General features: G+C 34.1%; 2 protein-coding genes across 5 annotated transcripts in view; one reads left to right on the forward strand and one right to left on the reverse strand.

Moving 5' to 3' along the window:
* The window catches only part of FBXO11 (F-box protein 11), a 28,039-nt gene extending 4,617 nt beyond the window's left edge, over positions 1-23,422 (forward strand). Inside the window, exons 5-22 of one of the 2 annotated variants that reach the window (XM_004686221.1) lie at positions 48-131; positions 212-344; positions 1,815-1,921; positions 2,327-2,438; positions 2,521-2,627; positions 2,709-2,846; positions 11,684-11,901; positions 14,053-14,138; positions 14,565-14,659; positions 16,057-16,179; positions 16,274-16,359; positions 17,215-17,291; positions 17,383-17,526; positions 20,097-20,207; positions 20,794-20,901; positions 21,207-21,315; positions 21,905-22,003; positions 22,089-23,422. In XM_004686221.1, coding sequence (XP_004686278.1) covers positions 48-131; positions 212-344; positions 1,815-1,921; positions 2,327-2,438; positions 2,521-2,627; positions 2,709-2,846; positions 11,684-11,901; positions 14,053-14,138; positions 14,565-14,659; positions 16,057-16,179; positions 16,274-16,359; positions 17,215-17,291; positions 17,383-17,526; positions 20,097-20,207; positions 20,794-20,901; positions 21,207-21,315; positions 21,905-22,003; positions 22,089-22,218 — 2,067 coding nt within the window. In that variant the 3' untranslated portion in view covers positions 22,219-23,422. The remainder of the gene's footprint in view (positions 1-47; positions 132-211; positions 345-1,814; positions 1,922-2,326; positions 2,439-2,520; positions 2,628-2,708; positions 2,847-11,683; positions 11,902-14,052; positions 14,139-14,564; positions 14,660-16,056; positions 16,180-16,273; positions 16,360-17,214; positions 17,292-17,382; positions 17,527-20,096; positions 20,208-20,793; positions 20,902-21,206; positions 21,316-21,904; positions 22,004-22,088) is intronic. The other variant, XM_012727465.1, reaches the window with a different exon arrangement.
* The window catches only part of MSH6 (mutS homolog 6), a 93,774-nt gene continuing 91,883 nt past the window's right edge, over positions 23,389-25,279 (reverse strand). For all 3 annotated transcript variants that reach the window (XM_012727463.1, XM_012727464.1, XM_004686219.2), the window contains exons 6-10: positions 24,877-24,994; positions 24,506-24,595; positions 23,937-24,091; positions 23,659-23,858; positions 23,389-23,552 (exon numbers count right to left, since the gene is read on the reverse strand). In XM_012727463.1, the coding sequence (XP_012582917.1) occupies positions 23,471-23,552; positions 23,659-23,858; positions 23,937-24,091; positions 24,506-24,595; positions 24,877-24,994 (645 nt within the window). In that variant the 3' untranslated portion in view covers positions 23,389-23,470. The remainder of the gene's footprint in view (positions 23,553-23,658; positions 23,859-23,936; positions 24,092-24,505; positions 24,596-24,876; positions 24,995-25,279) is intronic.

Raw genomic sequence — 25,279 nt, forward strand, 5'->3', positions numbered from 1 at the left:
ATTTGTTGTGTTTTTGTTTTTGTTTTTGTTTTATTTTTACATTTTAGTATAAAGGTGCACATGTAAAGCCAGGATTTGCTGAACACTTCTACAGTAACCCTGCAAGATATAAAGGAAGAGAAAATATGTTGGTATGTTTGATTATATACCTTTTCAGACTTAAACTTTTAATCTTTTAATTGTGTACTGAAATTTTAATTTTCTTTTCTAGTATTATGATACAATTGAAGATGCCCTTGGTGGGGTACAAGAAGCTCATTTTGATGGACTTATCTTTGTTCATTCTGGAATATATACTGATGAATGGATTTATATTGAATCTCCAATCACCATGATTGGTGCAGGTATTTTGAAAAGCATTGTCATTAGAATTTTAATATCTTGCTCATTTTTTGTATATGATGGATTTTTTAAATGTTAGTGACTAAAAATCCAAATGAACCTTAACAGTATCTTAATGGAAAGAAAGAATACAAATCAAATGAAAGTAAACCTGAATCCTGCATGGTGGTGCAGCAGTTAAAGTCTCAGCACTGTAGGGGGCCTTCCAAGTGGCAGGAGTTAAAAGTCTCAGCACTAGTAAGCTATCATCAGCCACTGCAACCTGAGTTAAATCCCAGCCAGAGAGTTAACCCACATGGCACATCAGACCTCTCCTGTCTCACCCACTGCTCCACTCAGCAGTGTATTTCAGTAGATCTGCTGTTCTGCTCCCCATTCTATCTCTGGTGAATCCTCTCATCCCCACACCTTTGCCCTCACCCCGGTTTAAAATAATTCTTCATAAATAAATAAATCAACCTGAGAGTTCAGAAATATAGGTGTATCTATTTTTTAAGACTTATTTATTTATACATACAAAAGGTTATAAGCCAGACGTGCTGGGGAAGGGTGAGAGGATTCACCAGCAACAGTGGGAAACAGAACAGGCAAGGTTTACTGAAATACACTGCTGAGGAGAGCAGCTGGTGAGACAGGAGAGGTCTGCTGTGAGTAGTTCTCTGGCTGGGGATCCAACTAGTGTTACAGTGGCTGCACATAGCTTCATAGTGCTGTGACTTAACCCCCTGTGCCATCAGGGAAGCCCAATTTTATCCTGTTTTGAAAATAAAGATGCTAATTTTTCATTGCTGGATTTTTATTGAAATATTTACTTTTAGAATATTCTTTGTACTGTTTTAAAGGTTCTTTGTGGTCAAATTTCTAAAATTAATGTAATTTATGAGCATGGATCACTCTTTTGAAGATGTATGCTATCTTTTATTAGTATTCAGCACATAGATTATTTAAAAATAGCTTATAATTACTACTTGTTTAACAAGTAATTAGCATTTACTGCCCCTTCTACTTCTCTTCCCTTTTTCTACCACTAAAGAAAAAATTGGGGAGGGTGTATGTTTCTAAATAAAGAGGTTTCTCTCTCCATATTCATCCTCCCTTTTCTTTCTTTCTCTTGGGCCTTTTTCTGGCGTTGCTGTTTGTGATTTTGTTTTCACAAATATTTTAATATACCATTGCATTTGATATTAGATGTTATTTCTAAATGAGTTTTATTAGAGATATTATACATAGATTTGACTGTAATGATATTCAAATAATAGACTTTCTGTAAGAGGCCAGTTGAAGCAGGTTTTTGAATAATTAATCTTCTCTACCCAATACCAATTTTTTAAAAGATATAGCTCTAGAAAACAGTACCCCACTTAAAAACAATAAAAAAGGATTCTATTGTATTACTAGGTATTTTTTGGCAGGATATTTTTCCATTTGTCTATTTGACAAAGTTAATATGCTTTAAAATATCTTTTCCACAGCACCTGGAAAAGTAGCAGACAAAGTTATAATTGAAAACACTAGAGATTCAACCTTCGTTTTCATGGAAGGTTCTGAAGATGCTTATGTTGGATATATGACAATAAGGGTAAGAAGTGTTAAGATTTAAAACGTAAAAGATGATCACTCATGGAATATGGATAAAGAGAACAAAGGGACTGACAAAACCAAACCAAACCAAAGCAAAACAAACCCTAGGAATTTTGACTGTAGAATTGAGGCTACAAGGGGACGTAGAAGGGGGCCCAAAGGACTGTGGGGAAAATTGTTAACTACTTTGGGAGTGTGGGGTAGATCATTGATAAAGCTGAAGAACTGTGAACCTATACCAAAAAATTCAAAGATTTATTATAAGCCAGTGTTATGGTTACTGCAATTAAAAAATACATTTAAAAATTTTAATGCAGTAATTCAAGCACAATAAAAATACTAAAATGTCTGTGTTCTGTTAAGGCAATGATTGTTTATTTAAACAAAATTTCAACCTTTTCAGTTTAACCCTGATGACAAATCTGCTCAACACCACAACGCACACCACTGCTTAGAGATTACAGTAAATTGTAGCCCCATTATAGATCATTGTATCATCCGAAGTACATGTACAGGTTAGTATTTCCTTTATGCTTTATATATAATGAGTCAATGTTTTTACCCAAAAGATTTTTAAGTAAATTATTTGTCTTACAGTTGGCTCTGCAGTATGTGTTAGTGGTCAGGGAGCATGTCCCACTATCAAGCACTGTAACATCAGCGACTGTGAAAATGTTGGACTCTATATAACAGATCATGCACAGGTATATATTCATAGTTTTTTGTCTTTCTGCATTTTTTTTAAAGCTCTTCTAATGTTTATTTCTGATTATTTGTTGTTCTAGGGAATATACGAAGATAATGAAATTTCCAATAATGCTCTGGCTGGGATTTGGGTTAAAAATCATGGAAATCCAATTATTAGACGGAATCATATTCATCATGGTCGTGATGTTGGTGTGTTCACATTTGATCATGGCATGGTAAGATTGTATTTAATAAAAACAAGGATTTCATGTCAATTAAATTTCAAATAGATTTCAGCATTATTGTCCAATCCCGAAACTATAAGAATTAAATAAAGGTTAATAGATTTTTAACATTACATTTTCTAATCAAAAAGCAATATTGTACAAATTCATTTATCCCATGGTACATACATGCAGAGAAGATGGATCCTTAAAGGAATTCGTGTGATCTTGTAAAGATGCTTAAAAATCACACAGATAAAATCAACCACTTTTCAAAGAATGTGGCCTAACATAAAAATACTATTAGTGAGTTTCACACAAGTTTATAGACTATACACTTTGAGAAGTAGTGGTTTCATTATTAGTTTGCCTTTTATTTCATTCTGTTAAAAATTTTTAATAGGCCAAACTTTAATGAGAATTGTGATAATAAAATATTGGCCCAAAAATAGTTACTTAGTAGGTGGTCATCATTATGAATGATTCTGATTTTTTAAGCTTTAGTAATTTTACAAAAGTTTCTAGAATTCACTTTTTGAACACTTGTAGTTCCTTATTTCAAAGTAGTGTTCTTGGAGCTCTCTGTCCACCTGTGACTGTGCAGGTTTCTTTTCACAAACCTTTTCCATTTGCAAAGCAGCAGCAGCTGCTCTTTCTGCCTGCTTGTGACTATATAAGAGTAGTATTCTCTTTTCCTAATAAACCTGTCCTTTTAAAATGTGAAGGAAAAAATAGTTCTTGTATGTCTATGCAAATAACCTTTTCTTCTAATGTCTAGTTTACATTGAGATAATTTTCAAATTCTAGTACAGTATTCACAGCATTTTTTATTGACTCAGATGGAAGAGTGATGTATGTTATGATTGAAAAGAGGGTTAAAATGAAGCTTTGTTATTATTACACATGGTGTCCAGCAACTTAGGAACATTAGCTTGACATCTACAAATTGTTAGTTAACAAAGTTTTCACTTTCATTGTACCTAAAATCTTAATGCAGAACTCTTAAAATTGAACTTCAGGAGTACCCTTCTATCAAGTTCTGATTAAATCTAGATACTTTCAGACCAAAGTCCAGTTTATCATCTTCACTCACAACTCAAGCCATCACTTGACCCTGTTAATTAAAAAGCAGAGTGGAGATGATCGCTTGCCCTTTTCTCTAAACATGCAATAAAGAAATTGAAATTTCATTGCAAAGTTCCTTTATTCCCCAGGAGTAGGGTGTGGAAAAATGTGAAAATTGCGGGGGTCTGGGAAAAGTTTTGAAGGATGCCAAGACACAAGCATCTTGAATCTGAGCCCCTTTAGAGGCCTGTGTGACTATAGTTTGTAAACAGAATAAATACCTGTAATGGAATTTTACTATGCTAGTATTTGTTTGTCTTATGTTGCCTTTAGTGTTTGCCCACAGTTATATGTAATTCAAGTATATTTATGAATACCTCTGGTCTCTTTCACAATTAATTCAAAGTATCAAAATAATTTTAACCTGCATTAATTTCCTCATTTCGAAAAGACATATGGTAATGGTCATTTACTAACATTCAACATCATAATTTACTCCTTATCTCATACCCCTGATAGTTTATTTTTTATTGACTTGGATTTATAAATTTTGATACAGTAAGAAAGTAAACTTTATTTTTAATTAATTTTTTTATTTTCTTACATTGCTCATTGTTGTACAGTATTTGATTTCTCTCATTTTCCTACATTTACAGTGTAGTCACTGTAAATCTCCCACCATCACATCACCCATGAGCCATCACCATAGACCATTGTGCTTTTTCCTGCCTCCCCTATTTTGACCCTTCTTCCCTGCCCCATGTGATATGCCTCATATCTATAGAAAATAAAACTGTGTATATGTGTGTATGTGTGTGTGTGTAGAAGAACTGGGGTGTCGGTCATTGGTGCAGAGAGTAAGAGGGTTCACCACAAACAGAGTGGGGATCAGAACAGGTAGATTGACTGGAAGATACTGCTAAGGGGAGCAACAGGTGAGACAGGAAAGGTCTGTTGTACCATAGGATAGGTTGATTAGCTCCAGCTGGCTGGGGATGGAAACTAGTCCCTAATGGAAATAGAGCTGAGACTTAACTCCTAGGCCACCAGGGATACCCAAAAGTGCTTTTTTAAAGCAACTGTAGGCAATATTATAGATACATATTCCCATTAACGATTAATGAAAAGATTTGTTTAGCAATTACAGATTTGTAAGGAAAGGATAAAAACAGAGCATATCTTGGCCCTCTCATCAGTTTTAGTATTAATGACACATTTTAAAATTCTTTGGTGGAGTGTTCAATTCCAAGTATTCTTTGGTATCTTTGTAGCTCATTGGTAGGATGACATCACTGTGGAGAAACTTTTTTTTTCTCTTTATTTTTTTATTATTTTACAACAGTTTATTTTTACATCATTTTGTACATTTTTTCCCCCATCTCAATTGTAATCACTGCAGGTTTCCCATCACCAAGTCACCCGTGTGCCATCACCATAATCCCGTGCACTTCCCTCCCAAACCCCCCCCCCATTTTTGATCCCATTCCCCACTCCACCCCCGCAAAATGTCTCTGGTATGTGGTTGTTCATTATTTTTGTTATTTTCTCGCCTGGTCCACTATACTCCTGCTATGAGTGAAACCATCCGGTATTTTTCTTTCTCTTTCTGGCTTATCTCACTAAGCATGATCTTTTCCAGCTCCATCCAAGTTGCTGCAAAAGACATGTGTTTCTCTTTTTTGGTTGTGGAGTAATATTCCATTGTATATATGTACCACATCTTTTTAATCTAGTCATCTACTTTTGGGTATTTGAGCTGCTTCCATGTTTTTCCAATTGTGGGATTGCTGGGTCATAGGGAAGCTCCATGTTTAGCAGTTTGAGGAACCTCCAAACAGTTTTCCATAGTGGTTGTACTAGTTTGCATTCCTACCAGCAGTGCAGGAGAGTTCCTTTTTCTACTGTGGAGAAACTTTTTAAAATGTGACTTTGGGGGCCCTCCCTGGTGGTGCAACAGGTTAAACCATTGAACTTGGAAGCTTTCTCAGCCACAGCAGCACAAGTTCAACCTCCAGCCAAGGTGGTGACCCACATGGCATGGTAGACCTCTCCTGACCCACCTGCTGTTTCCCTCAGCAGTGTATTTAATACATGTTCTGCTCCCGGTTCTGTCTCTGGTGACTCCTGTCACCCCCTGCACCTTTGGCCTCTATCCTAGTTTTTGTATACATAAGTAAATCTTAAAAAAAAAAAAAGTGACTTTGTTGCTATACCATTTCAGTGACATCAGAATAAACATTTAAACTACTTTCAGTAGTGCCCTCTGTTGTCTTTAAATGTATTCATGTTTTGCCCTGTCTGTGACATACAGGATTTAAATTACCACTTTTGTAAAAAAAATGAATCAAAAGATTACAGTTTTATTTTAAAGGAATTGATGTTTTAGTAAAGATACTACATCCCTAGGATAACACCTGGGTTTGTAAGGGTATGAGTCTAGAGTTTGTTATTAACTGTATGTTTAAACTTTAGAATAAAGAATGAATACCCCCATGAAAAATTAGTGCATAAGCATACTTTGTATTTCAGCCTCTCTCTATCCCATCATTTATAGTCTTATTTTTCTTTTTATAAAGTATATAACATTTGCATTCCCAATATAATTGGTCTATTTTTATTTACCTTTTGTCATTTTTTCCAGTTTATTGAAAATTGACATATATCATTGTATATAAGTTTCAGGCATGATGATTTGATTTACATGTATTGTGATGACTTTTTTAATATAATAGCTTATTTTTACATTATTTTGTGACTTTTTCCATCTCAGTTGTAATCCCCGTGGGCTTCCCATCACCAAATCACCCCTGTGCCTTGTGATGACATTTTTATTACTGTGTGTCCGCTCCCCAGTTTTTAATATTTTGATAGATTCTTGGTATGACTGTGTTTTGTCATCTAGCCATATTTTGTTTGTTTTTAAAAGAAGGGTTTAAGGGTTTAGTAGTTTGAATTCATGTCATTTGAGGAAGCCTGCATTACACCTTTTAACTTGACCTGGCATACAATTTCTACTTTTATAAAATATATTTTTATTTTTATTATGTATTTTCTTTCCATAAATTCTATAGTCATTTTTATATTTGAAGCACTGAGTATGACTTAGAAAATTGAGATCATTCTGGGTTTTTTTTCTGGTGGTGATTTGCTTTTCTACTTAAGTATCTGTACTGTTGTTCCTCTCTTTAAAAACTTGACTATCGACTCTTCGTATTACTGTGTTTTTAAGTTTTATTTGATTTCCCCAAGTCTGTATCCTTTACTATGTCTTTATACCTTCTCTTTTTTGTTTCTAGTATAGCTTTTAATTTCCATTTTTTTAACCTAATTGAAATAACATTGGTTCATAACATTGTATTGTACAATCGTTTAAGTCAACATCTGTGTATAGCACATTTGCTTACCACCAGTTTTCATCAATAACCATATATTTGGCCCTTTCTCCCCAGTTTATTGAACCCCATCCCCACCTCTTTCCTTTTGGTAACCACTATTTTGTTTTTATAGTGGGTGAGTTTATTTTTGCTTTGTTTGTTCATCCATTTGTTTCTTTACCATGTATGAATAAAATCATGGTATTTTTCTTTCACCCAGCATATCTTCTAGATCCATCTGTATTGTTGCAGGTGGCAGGATTTCATCTTTCTTATAGCTGTAGCTTTAATTTTTTAATGTATTTTTGTTTATGGAATATCTTTCTTGTACATAACAGCAAAAAGACTACTTTAGTAAATTTCCATCTTCCATCTTCAGCAAATATCAATACATGGCCAGTTTTGGTTTTTCTGTTACTCTTAACTCTGATTATTTTGAAGCAAATCTGAGGCAGCAGCATCGCATTTGTAAATATTTCATTATATATGTTTAAAAGATGGGGATTCTTTTTTCCCCCCGATAACCACAGTGCCATTCTCCTAAAAAAATGAATTTTCAATGGCTCTGTCTCCCCAGTTATCTTTGTCTAATATTCAGTCCATTAAGAGTTTTATTTTTGTAAAAATAAAATGTAGTAATTCCAAATTGTTATGAGATTAAAATATTTTTAATTCAAGGTAATTAAGTTATCGTAAATTTATGTATTTCACATATGACAGATGGCAGATTCTTAAGTTGATCTTTGGCTGTCCTTTCTCTTAGCTTTTACTCACTTTATTTTGTATAAACGTCCCATAAATTAGAATCTTAAGCTTTAGATGACCAAAATTATACGTGTCTTTTCTTTTTCAGATGTACCTGAACTATTTCTATGAAAATATTACCATGGGAATATTTCCCTCCTCTCATATATTGTGTTCATTCTACTAGATCTCATTATGGTTATACATATCTAATTAGACTCTGTTACCTGAGGGAAATCACTGTCTTGCTGAAAGTTTAAGGTTAACATTTATTTTCTCTTAAAGACTCTCTTCATCTTTATCCAGGTGTCACAAGGTTCAGCAAATTTTTTATCAATTACAGCTGAGGCTGTGGAATTTATTTCAATGGAGACATCATATTTTTATCCTTAATATTTTTTGTTTCTTTTGGAACAGTTTTAAGAGAACTCAGATACCTTGTAATTTGATATATTAAAGGACTATTTCACTTCAAGAAATTAGAATGAAAATGTGTTTAGTCTCACCTTTCATTGTTAGTATACCAGTGTTTTTAAGTTGATAAATAATTTCCAAGATTTGCAGTAATATATTTGATGTAGAGATTTAGAAGTATGTGAAGTATTTGTGATGAGCAGCTAACAAACTTTTTTAAAAATATAGAAATGACTTTTCACAATCTCTAACATCTTGTGTCAAAGAAAAAGGCCATTTGTAATATGGAGTTATCCAGTAAATGTTCATGTCTCTTGGAATTTTTACATGTCAGTTGGAATTTAGTAGAAAGGCAAAGTAGAATTCATGTAAGTTCTACTAAATTCTAAGTTTTCTACTATGAAACGATTTTGATCTAAAAGACATATTTTAACAAAACAAATGCTTTCCATTAAAATTTATTTTAAAATAAAATTATATTAGCTGAAGCCTTTTTGCCCATAATAAAGAGGTAGATTTCCTTACAGAATTACAAAGCTATAAGTCAAATCAATTATTACTTTCTGAGTGTGATGAAGTCACGTTTATAATAAACTTCTGGTAAAAGCATGGTGGAAGAAAAGATTTTTATGCTGCTTTATTTTCTCAAAATTTATCCCAGGTTAAAAACTCCATCTTTGATTTACTATATGGCAGATGACCATGAAATGATAATCTGGGTAATCACTTCAAATTAGAGCAGGTTATAGAATCTGCTTATCTTCAGGAAGATAATTTGGTAAACCTAACATGAGTAAAATTTATCAAGAGGTAATTTGAAAAATGGGTAGGAAGTTACAGAGTAACCACTAGACATTTAAACAAGGCAATTGCTAATATAAGGGAACAAAATGTACAACAAAGGATGTGTAGTTATACTTATGGCTCAGCTCTGAATAGCAAACTGATCTAGCCAGAATTGTGATATGAGTGACACAGTGTATGTAATGGATGATTAGAGACATGAATTCTCATCTCAAATGAAAGGAAGCCAGTAGATAATACCTAAAACTGTCGCTGTAATAGCAACGGGAGCCTTTACTTAAAAATGTAAAAGTAGGCCCTCCCTGGTGGTGCATCTGGTGAAAGCACAGCACTGAGAAGCTTAAGCCACTTCCGCATGAGCATGAGTTAGATTCCCGCCTGCCCCAAGGAGATCCACATGGGGCAGACCTCTCCTGACCCGCCCGCTGCTCCTCTTAGCAGTGTACTTCGTCGAACTGCCTGTTCTGCTCCTCGCTTTGTCTCTGGTGAATCCTCTCACCCTTCCATCTCTGGCCTGTACCCCAGTTCTGTATGAATGAATAAATAAATCTTTTTAAAAAAAAAAAAAGTAAAAGTAAATCAAGAGAATCCGCTAAAGTAGTTAAAAGTAGCAGCCTCTGGATAATGGAAAATGAGGATAGAAGACTGCTGTTTACTTTAATACACCTGTAGATCTAGTTGACTCTTAACTGTGAAATCAAAATGTAAAGAAAGAACATTGGGACATTTAAGTACATATATATGTACTTAAATTAACATGTAGTCAAAATGTAGCAAAGAATACTTGTAATATATTTAACTAGTGTTTCCAGGATTTAACAGTGACCTGTTACTAGTATCTTTATGGAAACCCAATAAATAGCATGCCTTTCACTGCCACATTTTAAACAAATTAAGAAATAACGCTGTGATATAGCATACAAGATGGAGGAGCAGAAACATCTTTAATACTCTTAAAGATTTAAGTTGGATGACAGAGTTCAAAATAAGAATGAAATGGGTCTGTTTAACTGAACTCTAGCATTAAATAGGCCTACCCACTTCTGTGGAATAGTTAGCAGACAGCATGCTTCCTGTGTATGGACTGCTCACTTTTACGAAGAAAAACAGAATTGAACATACATACGCTTTCCCAATCGTCACTTAAGCTTTACCAATCGTCACTTAAGCTTGGCAGAGAAAGACGCTGTTCTTTTTAATGATGAAAATATCTGAAATATTGAATCATATTCCAGTCTGACATGAAGTTCTTCTAACCTAGACTTGTGTTAATTTTTTTCTTTGATGTTCAAGTTTTGCCATAATTGTGTGTGTGCACACATACACAAAAATGTGTATATATATATCAAGTATTAAAGAAAAACTTTTTATAAAATTTTCTTACATTGTTTTTTGTACAATATTTTATTTTTCCCCTCCTCTGTAGTCCTTGTAAATCTCCCACTACCACAGGACCTGTGAACTGTTACCATCGTGCCTTGTGCTCTTCCCTACTGTTTTGACCCCCCTCCTCCTTCCTGTCCTGCTGTGTTCTTCAGATCTATAGTTTGCTGCCAAGTTTTATCTTTTTTGTTGTTGGCTTTTTGTTCTGTTTCCTGTATTTTTCCTATGATCCTCAGTACCTCCCTATAGTACTCCTATATATCCATCAGATATTATTATTTCACTGAGCACATTCAGTTTTTAAAGAGATAGACAAGGGACTGGAAATGACTTCAAAAAGTTACATCTTATAAATTATCTTCATTTTCCTTTTGCTGTTCAGTGTTGATTAAATCTTAAAACTTAGAAGTGTTACATAACTTTTATAAGATAAGTAAAATATGTTCATTATAGAAAATTTAAGAAATTCAGAGAGTAATAAGACAAAGAAACTACTGTGTCTGTGTCCTTAGACTTCACTACTCATAATCACAGCCTTAATATTTTTTTTTGCTTCATCCTTCAGATTGTTTTTCATCAAATAAAATTGACTGCTTAGCATGTAATCTTGAAGTACATACTCATATTGCCTGATAGAATTAGCATAATTCTTCAAAAACAATTTTATTCCCTATTCTTGGTCTAAGAAGTTGATTTGTTGGTACTTCTTTAAAGCAGAAGTTAATTTTCCTTAGTACTTGTAAACTTAGTATTTCTTTGTTGAAGGATATGTATATACTTACTAGATAATGGTATTAATTTGTATTTGCTGAATTTGTATTTGCTGAATATATCTATTTTAATGTGGAATGTATTGAGATTAACTAGAGAATGTTTTCTTCTTTACTAAAACTTTTAAATCTGTTTCCTTCCATGTTTATTATTTGAAATTCAGTATGTCTGTTTCATTCTTTCTTTTGAATATTTCCGATGTTTGATTCTGAGGTATACAGTAAGAAGATCTTTTAATGTCACTTATTTTTGCACAGTATTGTTACCTACAGATTTAACTTCTGTATTTTTCAGGGTTACTTTGAAAGTTGCAACATACACAGAAACAGGATAGCAGGTTTTGAAGTAAAAGCATATGCTAATCCCACAGTGGTTCGATGTGAAATCCATCATGGGCAAACTGGAGGAATATATGTCCATGAGAAAGGAAGAGGACAGTTCATTGAGAATAAAATCTATGCAAACAACTTTGCAGGTGTATGGATTACCTCAAATAGTGACCCAACAATAAGGTATTTATATGTACTTATGGATGAAAATTATTTTTTCACTTTGTTTTGTATTATAATAAAAGGTGCTTAACTTTTTCTTATTTATCTTTTTTTTTATCTACTTTTTAATGATCTTTATTTTGTGTAGATGAACTAAAGTCTAGGCCACAGGTGCAGAGTAGGGAGGAGTGAGAGGATTCATAAGAGGAGGAGTGAGGAGCAAAACAAGTAGATTTACTCAAATACACTGCTGAGGGGAGCAGTGGCTTGAAAGAGAAGTCTGCTTGCCATATGTGGGTTAGTTCCCTGGCCAGAATTGAACTCAGACTATAGCAGTGATAGCACCAAGACTTAAACCCAAGCCACCAGAGAAGTCCTTAACTTTTACTCTTGATGTTTTTCCTAGACATATGTCTATTGATAGAGAATGTTTCCTATAAACAGCTTGAGCTGTTTATAGAAAAAATTTTAACAAGAATTGTATCTTTTAGCTGAAGATGTAAGTATATACTTGTTTTTTGTTTACCCTATGATAAATTATTTTTATTTGGGATCATTTTTTCAAATGCCTTAACATTGCATTATAGGTGTGCATCATTATAAAGCAACATGAAATAGATTTTCCTAGTAAAAGTTCATGCACGTAAGTGAACATAGCTATGGTATTTGTTTTGGGTTGTTATATTTTTTATTAATGACTTAAGCTGTAGGTTTTTGTTGTTGTTTTTCTAAGAGGAAGCAGATAGAATAACTCAGAAATTAATTACCTCAAGTTGTTAGAGAAAGACCAAGAAGAACAAAGTAGAAATTCAGATGTCGGTTGTCTTAAATGGATCTGACTACTCCTTCTGGCTATCGTAAAAAATCAAACAGATACTATCTTAGAAGATATTATTGCATAAAGGGCCTCCCTTTATGGTGCAGGGATTAAAAGTCTCAGTGCTATCAAGCTATTGCCAAAGTTTCATACTCAATCAGGTAGCTGACCCATATGGTGTAGCAGACCTCTCCTGTCCCACCCTTTGCTCTCCTCAGCAGTGTTACTGCAGTAGATCTGCCTATTCTGCTCTCCTGCACCTCTGGCCTATACCCCAGTTCTTGTATGTATAAATAAATAAAAATAAACCTTTTTTAAAAAATAGATGCTGGCTAATTATAGAAAAGAGCTCTTATAATTTAATCATAGACTGGATTATTTATAATTTTTATTTTCCTGACCCTAAAAATATATTACAGAGTTTTCATCTTGTTACATAGCCAATCTCCCTAGATAAGCTTAAAACAAAATTTTAAAAATGTGTGTGTGTGTGTGTGTGTGTGTGTGTGTGTGTGTGTGTTTGAGATTTAATTATGTACACAAGAACTGAGAAACAGGTCAGAGGCATAGAGGGTGAGTTGATTTACCAGAGCAGAGTGAGGAGCAGAACAGGTGGGTCTATTGAAATACACTGCTGAGGAGAGCAGTAGGCAGATCAGGAGAGGTCTGCCACGCCATGTAGGTCACCTTTCTGGCTGGGATTAAACTCATGCTACAGTGGCTGCGGATACCTTCATAGTGCTGTGCTTTAACTCATTCCACCAGGGAGAGCACTAAATGTGTTATTTTAAAGGGAATTTTTAAGAATGTATTTTGTCAGGCCCTCCCTGGTGGCTCAGCTGGTTAGAGCACTACAGTGGGAAGCTAAGCCAAGCCAAGCCATGGCCACTTTAGTGAGTTTGATCCCCGCCCCGGAGGTGATGCACATGGAGCACCAGACCTCTCCCATCTCACCCGCTGCTCCCCTCCGCAGTATACTTAATGGATCTGCCTTTTCTGCTCCCCACTCTGTTTTCTGGTGAATTCTCCCACAGCCCCTACTACCTCTGGCCTGTACCCCAGTTCTGTATGCATAGACAAATAAAAAAAATCTTTTAAAATTTTAATAAATATATAAATAATGTATTTTGTCTCAAGTACTTGATACCATTTTCAAAGCTTTGGGTCTTAGAAATAACTAGAAAGAAATTTAGAAATTTCTTGTAGTCTGTTCCTCCTTTTATGGAGTAGAAAACTGAGGCCCAAAGAAGTTATGTAATTTTTCAAGGTCACATGACCATGAATGGCCTTAAATAAAACAAGTAGTAAGCTTTGCTGTATAGATGCTTGTTTTTTACTATTTTATATGATTATAGGGGAAATTCTATATTTAATGGAAATCAAGGGGGAGTTTACATCTTTGGTGATGGAAGAGGCCTTATTGAAGGAAATGATATTTATGGTAAGCATACTGTTTCTGTAAAATTATTTAGAGCTTAACTTGTTTTCCTAACATTAGCAAAATGGACCAATTTGATGCCATCCTACTAGGAGAACTGATCTAATTTCTTAAGTTCCCAATGTGTCACGGAGAAATTTTGGGGTTTAAAGCTTGGCAGCTAGGCTATAGTCACATTCTACCCTTAAGAGTCTCTGCTTATACTGCATATAACCATTCTGCATCATTTTACAACCCTGATTCTCCTCATTTTATATTGCAGTGTTGAGGGACCATAAGTATCTTTCTGATTATGGCATATTTCAAAAATTGTGCTTTTACCAAAGTTCTGGTAAAAATTTTAGATGTTATGTAATGTACATAACTATAACTTTTAGCTATGTTTAATTAGGCTCCAGATGTTGACACTGAATCTTTATTTTCAAATAGGCAACGCATTAGCAGGAATTCAGATTAGGACAAACAGTTGTCCAATTGTTCGGCATAACAAAATTCATGATGGCCAGCATGGTGGGATTTATGTGGTAAGTTAATGACTATAGTTCAAGAATCTCATTAATCAAATTAGGGGAGAAAGTGGGAGGAGACAGTCTTATGTTTCGCTTTAGGTGGGCCATATTCAACTTCTGGAGTATAAATTTGTGACTTTTTTTTTTTTTTAGTTTTGCAATTTTTTTACTTTATTAAGCATATGCATACACATAACCTTGATTACACATCATTCATTTTTATATGTTATGTATTTTGTAACTTATTTTTCACTCAGCAAATTATGAACATAATTTCATACAATTACTGTTTTAAGTTGTTCCCAATTTTGCTTTCTTTTTTTTAATATAATAGTTTACTTTTATAACATTTTGTACATTTTTTTTTTCATCTCAATTGTAATCCCTGTGGGTTTCCCATCACTAAGTCACCCCCATGTGCCATCATCATAGTTCTGTGCACTTCCCTCCCCACCCCCATTTTTGATCCCATTCCCCACTCCGTCCCCACAAAATGTAATTTATAACTTTCTTTTAATATTTAAATAATAATCAAAAATTCCCCTATGAGAATACAAATGACTTTTGATTTTAAAGTGTTATGTAATCTATAAAATTTATTCAGCAGCTGACTATTTTTAGGTATAGAAGACATCCCTTGTTCTTAAAATCCTTATAATTGTAAATGTGGACTGAACTCATAATTGATTTTTTAGTCTCAGTCATGTTTGTTGCACTGGAATTTTGCCAATGGGACTGCTATATGATCTTCTGAAATTTTCCAAAGTATTAAGCAAAATCATAGTATCACTGAAAGTACTACTAATAATACTAAACTTGAATATTTTCATGTTCTGGAAAGGTCAATTTTTCACCTGCATTTGTGTTGAAACATAATTCAGCATTTTCTACAATTTTAAAATCTGTATCTACTATAATGTGGGAAATTTCATACTTGTGTTATTCCAGGTGTGACTTCTAAGTTTTATTTACAATGCTAGAAATGTTATGTCTTAAATCTTCTAAAAATAAAAATTTAAGTAACCTAAGACCTTCTGTTTTAAAATATTTTTACCAGTAGTAAGCGTGAAGTAACTTATTAAATGAGGGCTCGTCAGTTTGTAATATATTTTAGAATGAAGTAAGTTCTTTCGTAACAAAAAATTGAATGCTACTATTCTTGCTTTAGTAGATTTTAAAGTAACAAAACCACATAAGGGGCAGTATAAACATTTGAGACTTTAATTAAAACCAGATAGAAGAAAACTTAAGTAAAAACTACCAAAAAAGATTGTTATCATTTTCTTCTTATCCACTTTTTTTTTGACTATTGAGATTTTATTTTGGTCATCACTGTCTTTAAAGGAAGGAGCAAACCATAAATTGCTTGCTTATACAACATATATATTATAATAAATGTAATTTTCATTTAGCATGAGAAAGGACAAGGAGTAATAGAAGAAAATGAAGTTTATAGTAATACTCTGGCTGGGGTCTGGGTGACAACCGGCAGCACTCCAGTACTAAGAAGAAACAGGATACACAGTGGCAAGCAGGTAAGATGACCTTTGATACTTGTTGGGATGGATGTTTTTTTGTAAATACTTTGTTGCCACTTGAAAAAAAAATTTTTTTTTTTTTTAATTTTAGGTTGGTGTTTATTTTTATGACAATGGACATGGAGTGCTAGAGGATAATGATATCTATAATCATATGTATTCTGGGGTTCAGATAAGGTAAATATTTCCACATTTAGTTTTATTTTGAGGGAGGTGGGAGTATGTAGAGTATGTGGAGATATTCCTTGTTATTTACTTTATTGAAGAGAGAAAGAAAGCGTGAGTGTGTGTGTGTGTGTGTGTATGTTTTCATAGTCTTTCAGACTCATAGCTTTTATTATCAGAAGACAACTTTCTTTGAACCATACATATAAAACTGGGTTACAGGCCAGAGGTGCAGGGCTTGAGAAGATTAATCAGAGACAGTGGGGAGCAGAACAGGCGGATAGAGGAAATATATTACTGAGGGGAGCAGTGGGTGGGTCAGGAGAGGTCTTTTGTGCCATGTGGGTCACCTCCCTGGCCAGGGATTGAACTCATGCTGCAGTGGCTTCGATAGCTTCATAGTGCTGCGCTTTAACCCATTGTGCCACCAGGAAGGCCTGGAAGCTTCTATTTTTATATTTATGTGAAATTTTAAGTTTTTATACCCCTTTTCCCTATATTTTGATAGATTTTGGAACTGTAGCAATCCAAGTCATAAGAGACTCTTACCCTTCACTTTACATATGAGGGTTGTATATAAGAATAGTTATTTAATCTAACCCCGTTTACAGTATAGTAGACTCTATAGTAATAACCTATAGCTAAATGTGTTCTGTGGGAGATTGAATAAAGCAGATTAAACCAGTTTCTTTACTGACAGATTTCTCAGAGTATCATAAGGGACACCATTATATAATTCTCACTATGATTAATGTGGATTTTCTCAGTTACTATATCTAACATGGATGTCCTATGTTAGATAAGGTGACTAGAAAATATGGCAATAAAAGCAATTGAAATGGCATGTTTTTCTCTTTCTGTCCTTAGGACTGGAAGTAACCCCAAAATTAGACGCAACAAAATCTGGGGAGGACAGAATGGTGGAATCCTAGTTTATAATTCTGGTATGTTTATAAGCTTTCATTTTTTTCTTCAGTGCTAGTAATCTTTAGAAATACACTTAATATTAACACAACCTAAATTTTGCATTTATAGGTCTAGGCTGTATAGAAGACAATGAAATATTTGACAATGCAATGGCTGGAGTGTGGATTAAGACAGACAGTAATCCTACACTAAGAAGAAATAAAATCCATGATGGAAGAGATGGTGGCATCTGTATATTTAATGGGGGTCGAGGTATTGTTAATTTTGCATTAGTAAAAATGCCATTTTTCCTTTACTCTCCTTCCGTATCTTTAATGATCAATGGCATTACTAATCAGTATGTTATGAGTTTATTTCAGTCATTTTCCTTTGAGTCTTGATATGGTTTAAGGAATTTAGTGCACTGAGTTAATGGAAACATTTACAAAATTTTCCTTTTCCTTTAATAGTCACCTTGTGCATGCCAGTTACTACTAAGACTTTAAGCTAGCAGAATTTGTTTACATCCTCTCTCTAGACCTTTCTATCAGAATAGTGATAGAACTATAATAAACTTCAGATTCAAGTTATAGTACTAAGTGTAAGAAGTTGATCCATAAATATGTGGAAATGTTTATAGTAAACAAGTATTGCTTTGTGTCTGTTTACAACTGTATTTTTTAAAGGATGGAATTAATGAAGTCAAAATATGCCTAGATTGGTATCCATAAAAGTCATCTTACTTTGCATGGAGGCAATTGCTTGTTTTTCATAGTGATTGGGGGAGTATGTTAAATGCAAATTTACTGCCATTCTTAAAATATAGTAACCTAACATAGTAAATATGTTATATAGAATGATAGCTAAGTACTGCTCTAACATAACAAGATTTAATGAACAAAATTTATTGCTACAGACAAGTAATGATTTCATTAATGATATAAACTCTCAATGAGGTTATTTTAATCTATAAATTCAGTAAAATGGCATAGCTCTGATAGACTTTAGAAGATGCAATTAGGAAAAACAATACGGAATAGCTGGCTTTATTCATTAAGATGTTGAGAAAAGTTTTATGAAGTAAAATCATACTTAAGCTGTGCCTTAAGCATTGAATATTCTCTGGTTATTTGTAGATAGTAGAACTGGCCATTTCAGGTGTAGAAAGCATAGCTTTTTTTTTTTTTTTTAATATACTAATGAATAACTTCTATACCAACCATGTGATACAAATGTTGAAGATATGAAGATAGATTGTTAAATAAAATAGGATTGCATGTAAAAAAAACTTTTAGTCTAGTATAGTGGCACATTGTTACAAAAACCTAAAGGAAACAGATTTAGTGTAAAGCAGGAGTTAATGAAAATTTGAGAGCAGAGGTTAGAGACCCAAGTCATAAAAGACTATGTATATGCTGAATGGAGTTTGGAATACAGCGTAGCAATGGCACTTGAAATTGTAGTGAATATAGACAACTAGAGGCAGGAGCTTGGAATAGTCTTTTCCACAGAAAAGATATTAAAATTAAAAGGTCAGTACTGTGAAGTACCACAAGGTCAGATCTTTAAAGAAATAAAATGATGTTCCACAGGAACTTACGAAGTAGATAAACAGTAGTACCCAGCTAATTACAGATATTAGAGTAATATAGCTAAGTTATTCAGTGCTATGTACTATCATATGTGTTAACTCATTTAATCATAATAGCCCTACATAATATGTACTATTTAGTTTTTTGGATAAGGAAATTGAGACAAGGAATACCTTTAGACATCCCTGGTGGCATTGGGGCTCAAGTCTCAGTACTATTAAGCTGTCACCAGCCACTGTGGCCAGAGTTCAATAGCTCCACCAGGGAGCTGACCCACATGGTGCAGCAGACCTCTTCTGTCTCGCCTGCTGCTCCCCTCAGCAGTGTATTTCAGTCTGTCTGCCTGTTCTGCTCCCTACTTCTCTCTGGTAAATCTGCTCACTTCTTGTACCTCTGGCCTACACCATAGTTCTTGTATGCAAAAATAAGTAAGTAAATCTTAAGTCTTTGTCCTTAAGTCTTTGTAGGCTTCAACTCTGATTCTTCAGCCCACTCACAATCATTTTGTGGTCCCAGAAGGGAAAATTAGTAATAAATTTGATGGAGGGAAAATGAAAATCTTACAGAGGGAATAATATTAAGAAGAAATTACAGGGTATTCTTAGAAAAGGAAATTACATAAACCAAAGGCATTAGAAAAAAAATATATTCAGAACATAAATAGTAATAGGTTGGGGGAATATTTTGAAAGACCTTAATTGGCAAATTAATTCATTCAACCTTAATCTGAAAGAAGTCTTACAAGCAGCACAGGAGACACATGACAGTTGTAGGGAAAATACAGGAAAAAATGCATCAGCAGAAGTGATAAGGGAATAAAGGAAATTACCAAGAGGGAATGACTATAGTAATGATGGCCAGAAATAATCAAGGCTTGAGCTAAAACACTGAAGGTAAATCAAGATTCAAAACCTATCTCAGAAAGAATTAATTTTGTTCACTGGTATTCAGAAAAAAGCAACTACATCCCAGGCACTGGAAATACAATGTAGAGTAAACCAGAAACTATCACTCCTACTGTGGAACTTCTAATTTATTGGTTAAAATGGGTATCTGCCACTGTTAGCAGTTTTTAGTAAAATCCTGCCTTATATACTTTTTACTAGTAAACTTTCTTTTTGGCTGAAAAATTAGTGCTGTGACTTTCTCAGTGCAGTTAATATGAAGCTAAAAGAAAACCTAAATACCACCCAAGGACTGGTAAATTTTGTGATATGCATTAGCCTTAATCTGAGAAATATTTTATTACAGGTCTCCTTGAAGAAAATGATATTTTCAGGAATGCTCAAGCAGGTGTTCTCATCAGTACTAATAGTCATCCAGTCTTAAGAAAAAACAGAATATTTGATGGATTTGCTGCAGGTTTGTATTTTCTTGTTACTGTACCTTGTTGTGTTTATTTTTTAGTGTTATCTTTTGCAAATGACTGCAGTGTGCTGTCCATTAACAATCATTTATGAGAGCATCTGATACAAGTTCTTGATTCTTCTACTCTAAGCCAAACATTAGAAATACTGCCCTTGCTATTCAGTAATAGAAGAAACATTTAGTGAATACAGTTAAGTGCAGGTTTATGCCACCACTAGAAATAGGTATGTTCAAGTCCCTCTACCCCCTCACACACACACAGGATTTAAAAAGGTCTTGGCTTGGTAAGCAAAATCCAAATACCATGCATATATATTTCAACTTTTTAATTTCAAAGTGGTCTAGCACCTATTCTTGCCAATAATGTAAACTACATGCTACCTAAATGTATGTATTTGTCCCTCTACTTCATTCCTTCAGTAAGGATAGTGGACTATTAATAGTGGGAAGTGAGTATTACTGTCAGTGATCCAAGCAATTATTAATATACTTTTTATATAAAAGAATGTTTATATTTGCTGTGTTTCGGATTCTTTTAAGAGATTGTATAAAGTGATACTGTTTGTACATTTTACTTCAGGTATTGAAATTACAAATCATGCAACTGCAACACTAGAAGGCAATCAGATTTTTAACAACCGGTTTGGAGGCTTATTCTTAGCATCTGGTGTTAATGTGACAATGAAAGGTATGTTGGAATCTGTGTTCTGCGTATAGATAAACAAAACAGCAACAACAAAAAAAAAGATAATCAAAAGCCGATTAGTCAATAACTTGATTCTTTTCCTTTGCTCTACAAATTAGCAATAAACACAAACTATTTTAAAGTTTGAATGTCTTGTACAAGGAGAATCCATGCACATGTTTTTACTTCATTGGGTGATTAGCCTTTAAAAAAAGCTCTTAAAGCTAGTGAATCTATTAAAATTCCTGTAATATTTTTTTTAACCTTAAATCTTTGTCCTCTAGAATTTCATTTTTTCTTTATTACAGATAACAAAATAATGAACAATCAAGATGCCATAGAAAAGGCTGTTAGCAGAGGCCAGTGTTTATATAAAATATCAAGTTATACCAGCTATCCCATGCATGATTTCTACAGGTATACTTCAAAATTATTTGAGTTTTAAAAAGGGGGAATACAGTGACTATTAATTTCCTAAACTGGCAAGTGGTTGTATTTTTATAAAATCTTTCTCTTACGTAACACAGTCAACTGGCTATTTGGGGGTAGGATAATCTAACTGCTATTAATTGTCCAGATTTTCTATAATCTGAGGATCTTGTTTAGGATCATAAATATGAAAATGTGTAATGTTTTTAATACATTGGAAATGTTGACCCAAGTATTTGTATTAATCTACTTGGAGTTTCAAAGTAAAAATTATGTTTCCCATATTCCCAGTCACTCAGTTTTGACTCTCCCTTCCCCAAATTGATCAGTAAAGAAAGACATGATAGCTTTGTTTTCCTTGATGAAAGTTACTATTTACAAATTGTTTTCCTCAGGAGACTCAAAAACAATGTACTTACTCTAGTAAAATCTGTTTTCACAATTTGGGCTCAAGCCAGATTTTTTTAGTTCATTCTTTGTAAACCAAAGGTCATAGAGTAGTATATATATGCACAATGCAGTGTGTTGAGTAACTGTTATGTTTGAGAAAAATAAATGTTAAGCTTTTGCTTTTCAGATGTCACACTTGTAACACCACAGATCGAAACGCCATATGTGTGAACTGCATTAAGAAGTGCCATCAGGGACATGATGTAGAATTTATTAGACATGATAGGTACGTAGCAGACTTGCTTGCTGTATGAACCTCCCCCTCCCAACTCCCTCACTTTCCTAATTTTTGGGTTTTCATTTTGCTTTAGGTTTTTCTGTGACTGTGGTGCTGGAACACTGTCTAATCCTTGTACATTAGCTGGTGAGCCTACACATGATACAGATACACTATATGACTCTGCTCCACCTATAGAATCTAATACATTGCAGCACAACTGAATTCCTTCCCTAAAGAAAAAATCCTGCCATTCTAACATCATAACTTAAAAACCTTTTTTTTTTTGGAAGAAGATTTAAAATATTTGCCCATGCTACAGGAAGAGACTGTATTAAAAATGGATACAAGAGGTCAGTTGACACTATGAAGCTCAAGCTACCAAAAAGAAAGTGGCAATATATTGACTCAGGATCTCAAAGCTGGGTGTTTTAGCATTACTGTGTAAAGACTTTTGAAGGGACAAAAGTGAAGAAAATAAGCTGCAATTTTGTACAGATACCAACTTCTGAAAAAAAGCTGGTGTTTTTACAACTAGCATTGAATGCAGTCCAATTTGCAGTAGTACTCTTCATTAGACAAGCAGCTTTGTTGCTGCCTTTATGGACATGGGTACCAATTGCTTTTGTAATATGGTAAAAATGTGAGCTAGCACTTCTGCGTTTCTTTTGATTTTTTTTAACATGTATTCAGATTGAGAAATATGATTTTAATGCTTTAATCTCATGTAGTTTGTTTTTAATTTCAAGCAAAATCTTATTGTACTTGAATGTGCCCTGTTTTGTTAGCACACCTAGACTTGCTGTAACTGTACTCATGTCCCAGTATGTACGTTCTTTCTATGAAAGAGAAAACACTAATCTTAAATTATATCCAGCAATGTTTCTGGTATCCTTTAAGAAAAGTTAAGACTATTATTTCCTTCCCTTCCCTGTGCAGCATTCAAAACCACCCCTAGAAAAAGTGAGTGTTTTAATGAGACTTCCTAGGAAGGGATGCACTGTAAAACAAAAGTATTCTTGTAACTCAGTTTTGTGAAAGGTAAAAACTACTATGTTTTAAAGTACACTTTAGAAAGTCTCTTCAAAACAGTCCTGTATTTGAACTCTGTTCATAGTTTTTTTTTGAACAGTTTAGACAAACTGCTGGAAATTAAAACAATTTCCTGCATTAAGCTGAGACAAGTATATATACAGCCCCATACAGTTTCATAGATCTTTTCCCCCTCCCCCCATTTATGTGTATTGGTGACAGTGGGTATAAACAGCCTGAAAGTGTATGCATGTACCATAACATCTAGACTTAATATATTGTGGAGTATTCAATAACCATTATGTAGAAGGTAGGTAAGAATTAAAAGGGTTTAATTTCCTAGAAAGAAAATGGAAAAATGGTCATTTTTAAAAAATAAAGTTTATTAGATCATAATGTTGTCTGAATTTACCACCTTTGTCTAAAGTTAACTTCTAATGTAGTCTATAATTCCGCAACCAATGTCAGCAGCTTATGGACAGCTTCAGGATCTGCAGTCAACCTTTCACTAGCCAGACACACTTCCCTTAAAATGAAAGAAAGGTTTTTAGTTTTTACCTTTCCATCCATCTCCTCCCCCCCCCTTTACAAGGTTAAAACCACAAAGCAAAATAATGTCTAATGTTAATTACCGAAATAATCGCAGTGATTGAGTCATCTTCTCAAATTCTCTTGCTTTTCTGTGTCCTTTTTGAATAACCTCTTCTGGAAGATTAGCCAGTCTCGCTGCATTAAAGCCATAGCTTTTAGGACAAGCTCCCTTAATGAATTTATAGAGGAAGGTAATAGTCTCCTGACTGGGATCTTCACATTCATTTTCCACCATGCAAGCCTAAGAAAGAAAAATGTTTTAGTTATATGTTAGCAGGGAAACTACCTGGCTTGATTACTCCCAAAAAATCGTATTTACCATGTGTCCTAGGCGCACTGCAACATTTTGAGAATAATCTTCAACTAACGAATGGTAGTGAGTAGAAAACAAAGTGCGACACTTTATATTCTCAGCAAGTTCTTTAACAACTGCATTTGCTATCGCTGTTCCATCAAATGTTGCAGTACCTCTTCCTGTGGAATTAAAATATGTATAAATCGTTATACAATCTGTACTATACCAAACATAAGGGATATCCTTCACCTCCCAAAAAAGCTGAATCCATATATCTAAGAGCATTCTACAAATAGGAACTATTTAGCTAAATGGGTCTGCTAATTAGCTTTTAGGGGGTTTGGGGAGTGTGCATTTCCCCCTGAGCTTTAGAAAATTCCTATTCTCCTTATTTAGTCTCATTCCCACATACAACTAAACTAACAGAATTAGAGATATTTTACTAATTACTGCCTTAAACCTCCTCAGTCTTATGAACATACATATGGGTCATGTGACACAAACTATGAGTAGATTCATGTGCTTTTTAAGAAATGTCCTTCAGACCATCTTCTACCTAAGAAAGTCTTCAAATGGGAACTTGAATGTCTTACCTAATTCATCCACAAGCACCAGAGAATGTGCTGTTGCATGTGTAAGTATACTCGCAGTTTCACTCAACTCAACAAAAAATGTACTTTCACCTTAAAAAAAAAATTTTTCAAATGGGTGATCATTTTAAGAAGCTGGTAACAGTAAGTTCATTTAAAATTTTTCATTATCATTTGATTCTGTTGTAAACTAACCAGTGACACTAAAGGTTAAATCTTACTGGGAGTAATGTTTTCAAATGTCTGGTTTCCCTTCTAGTATTACAAAAAATCAGACATCAAATTTATATGGCTTATCTGCAAATTCAGGGGCAGATATATGCATCACTTAAAATATATTCAAATAAAGCCTTAAATAGGTGGGAGAAACTTACCTGACATTATTCTGTCTGAGGCACCAAGTCTGGTAAACACCCTATCAATTGGTGTGAGCCTACACACTTCAGCAGGCACATAACAGCCCATCTGGGCCATTACAGCTAGAAGACCAACCTGTGAATGAGAAAAAGGTCTCAACCACTGACATTTAAAAAATAAAGAATATCTCCATGGCCTCCCTGTTGGCGCAAGTCTCATTACCATGAAACTACCAGTTGAATCCCCTACTGGGAATTTAACCCACATGGAGCAACAGGCCTCCCATCTTATCCACTGTTCTCTCAGCGGTGTATTTCTGTCAGTCCATCTGTCCTGCTCCCATTCTGTCTCTGGTTAATCCTTTCACTGCTTCCCCCAACCCCTCCATACCCTAATTCTTATATCCATAAGTTTAAAAAA

The sequence above is a fragment of the Condylura cristata genome, unplaced genomic scaffold (genome assembly GCF_000260355.1).
Source record: "Condylura cristata isolate star-nosed mole 26May11 unplaced genomic scaffold, ConCri1.0 scaffold00020, whole genome shotgun sequence".
NCBI lineage: Eukaryota > Metazoa > Chordata > Mammalia > Eulipotyphla > Talpidae > Condylura > Condylura cristata.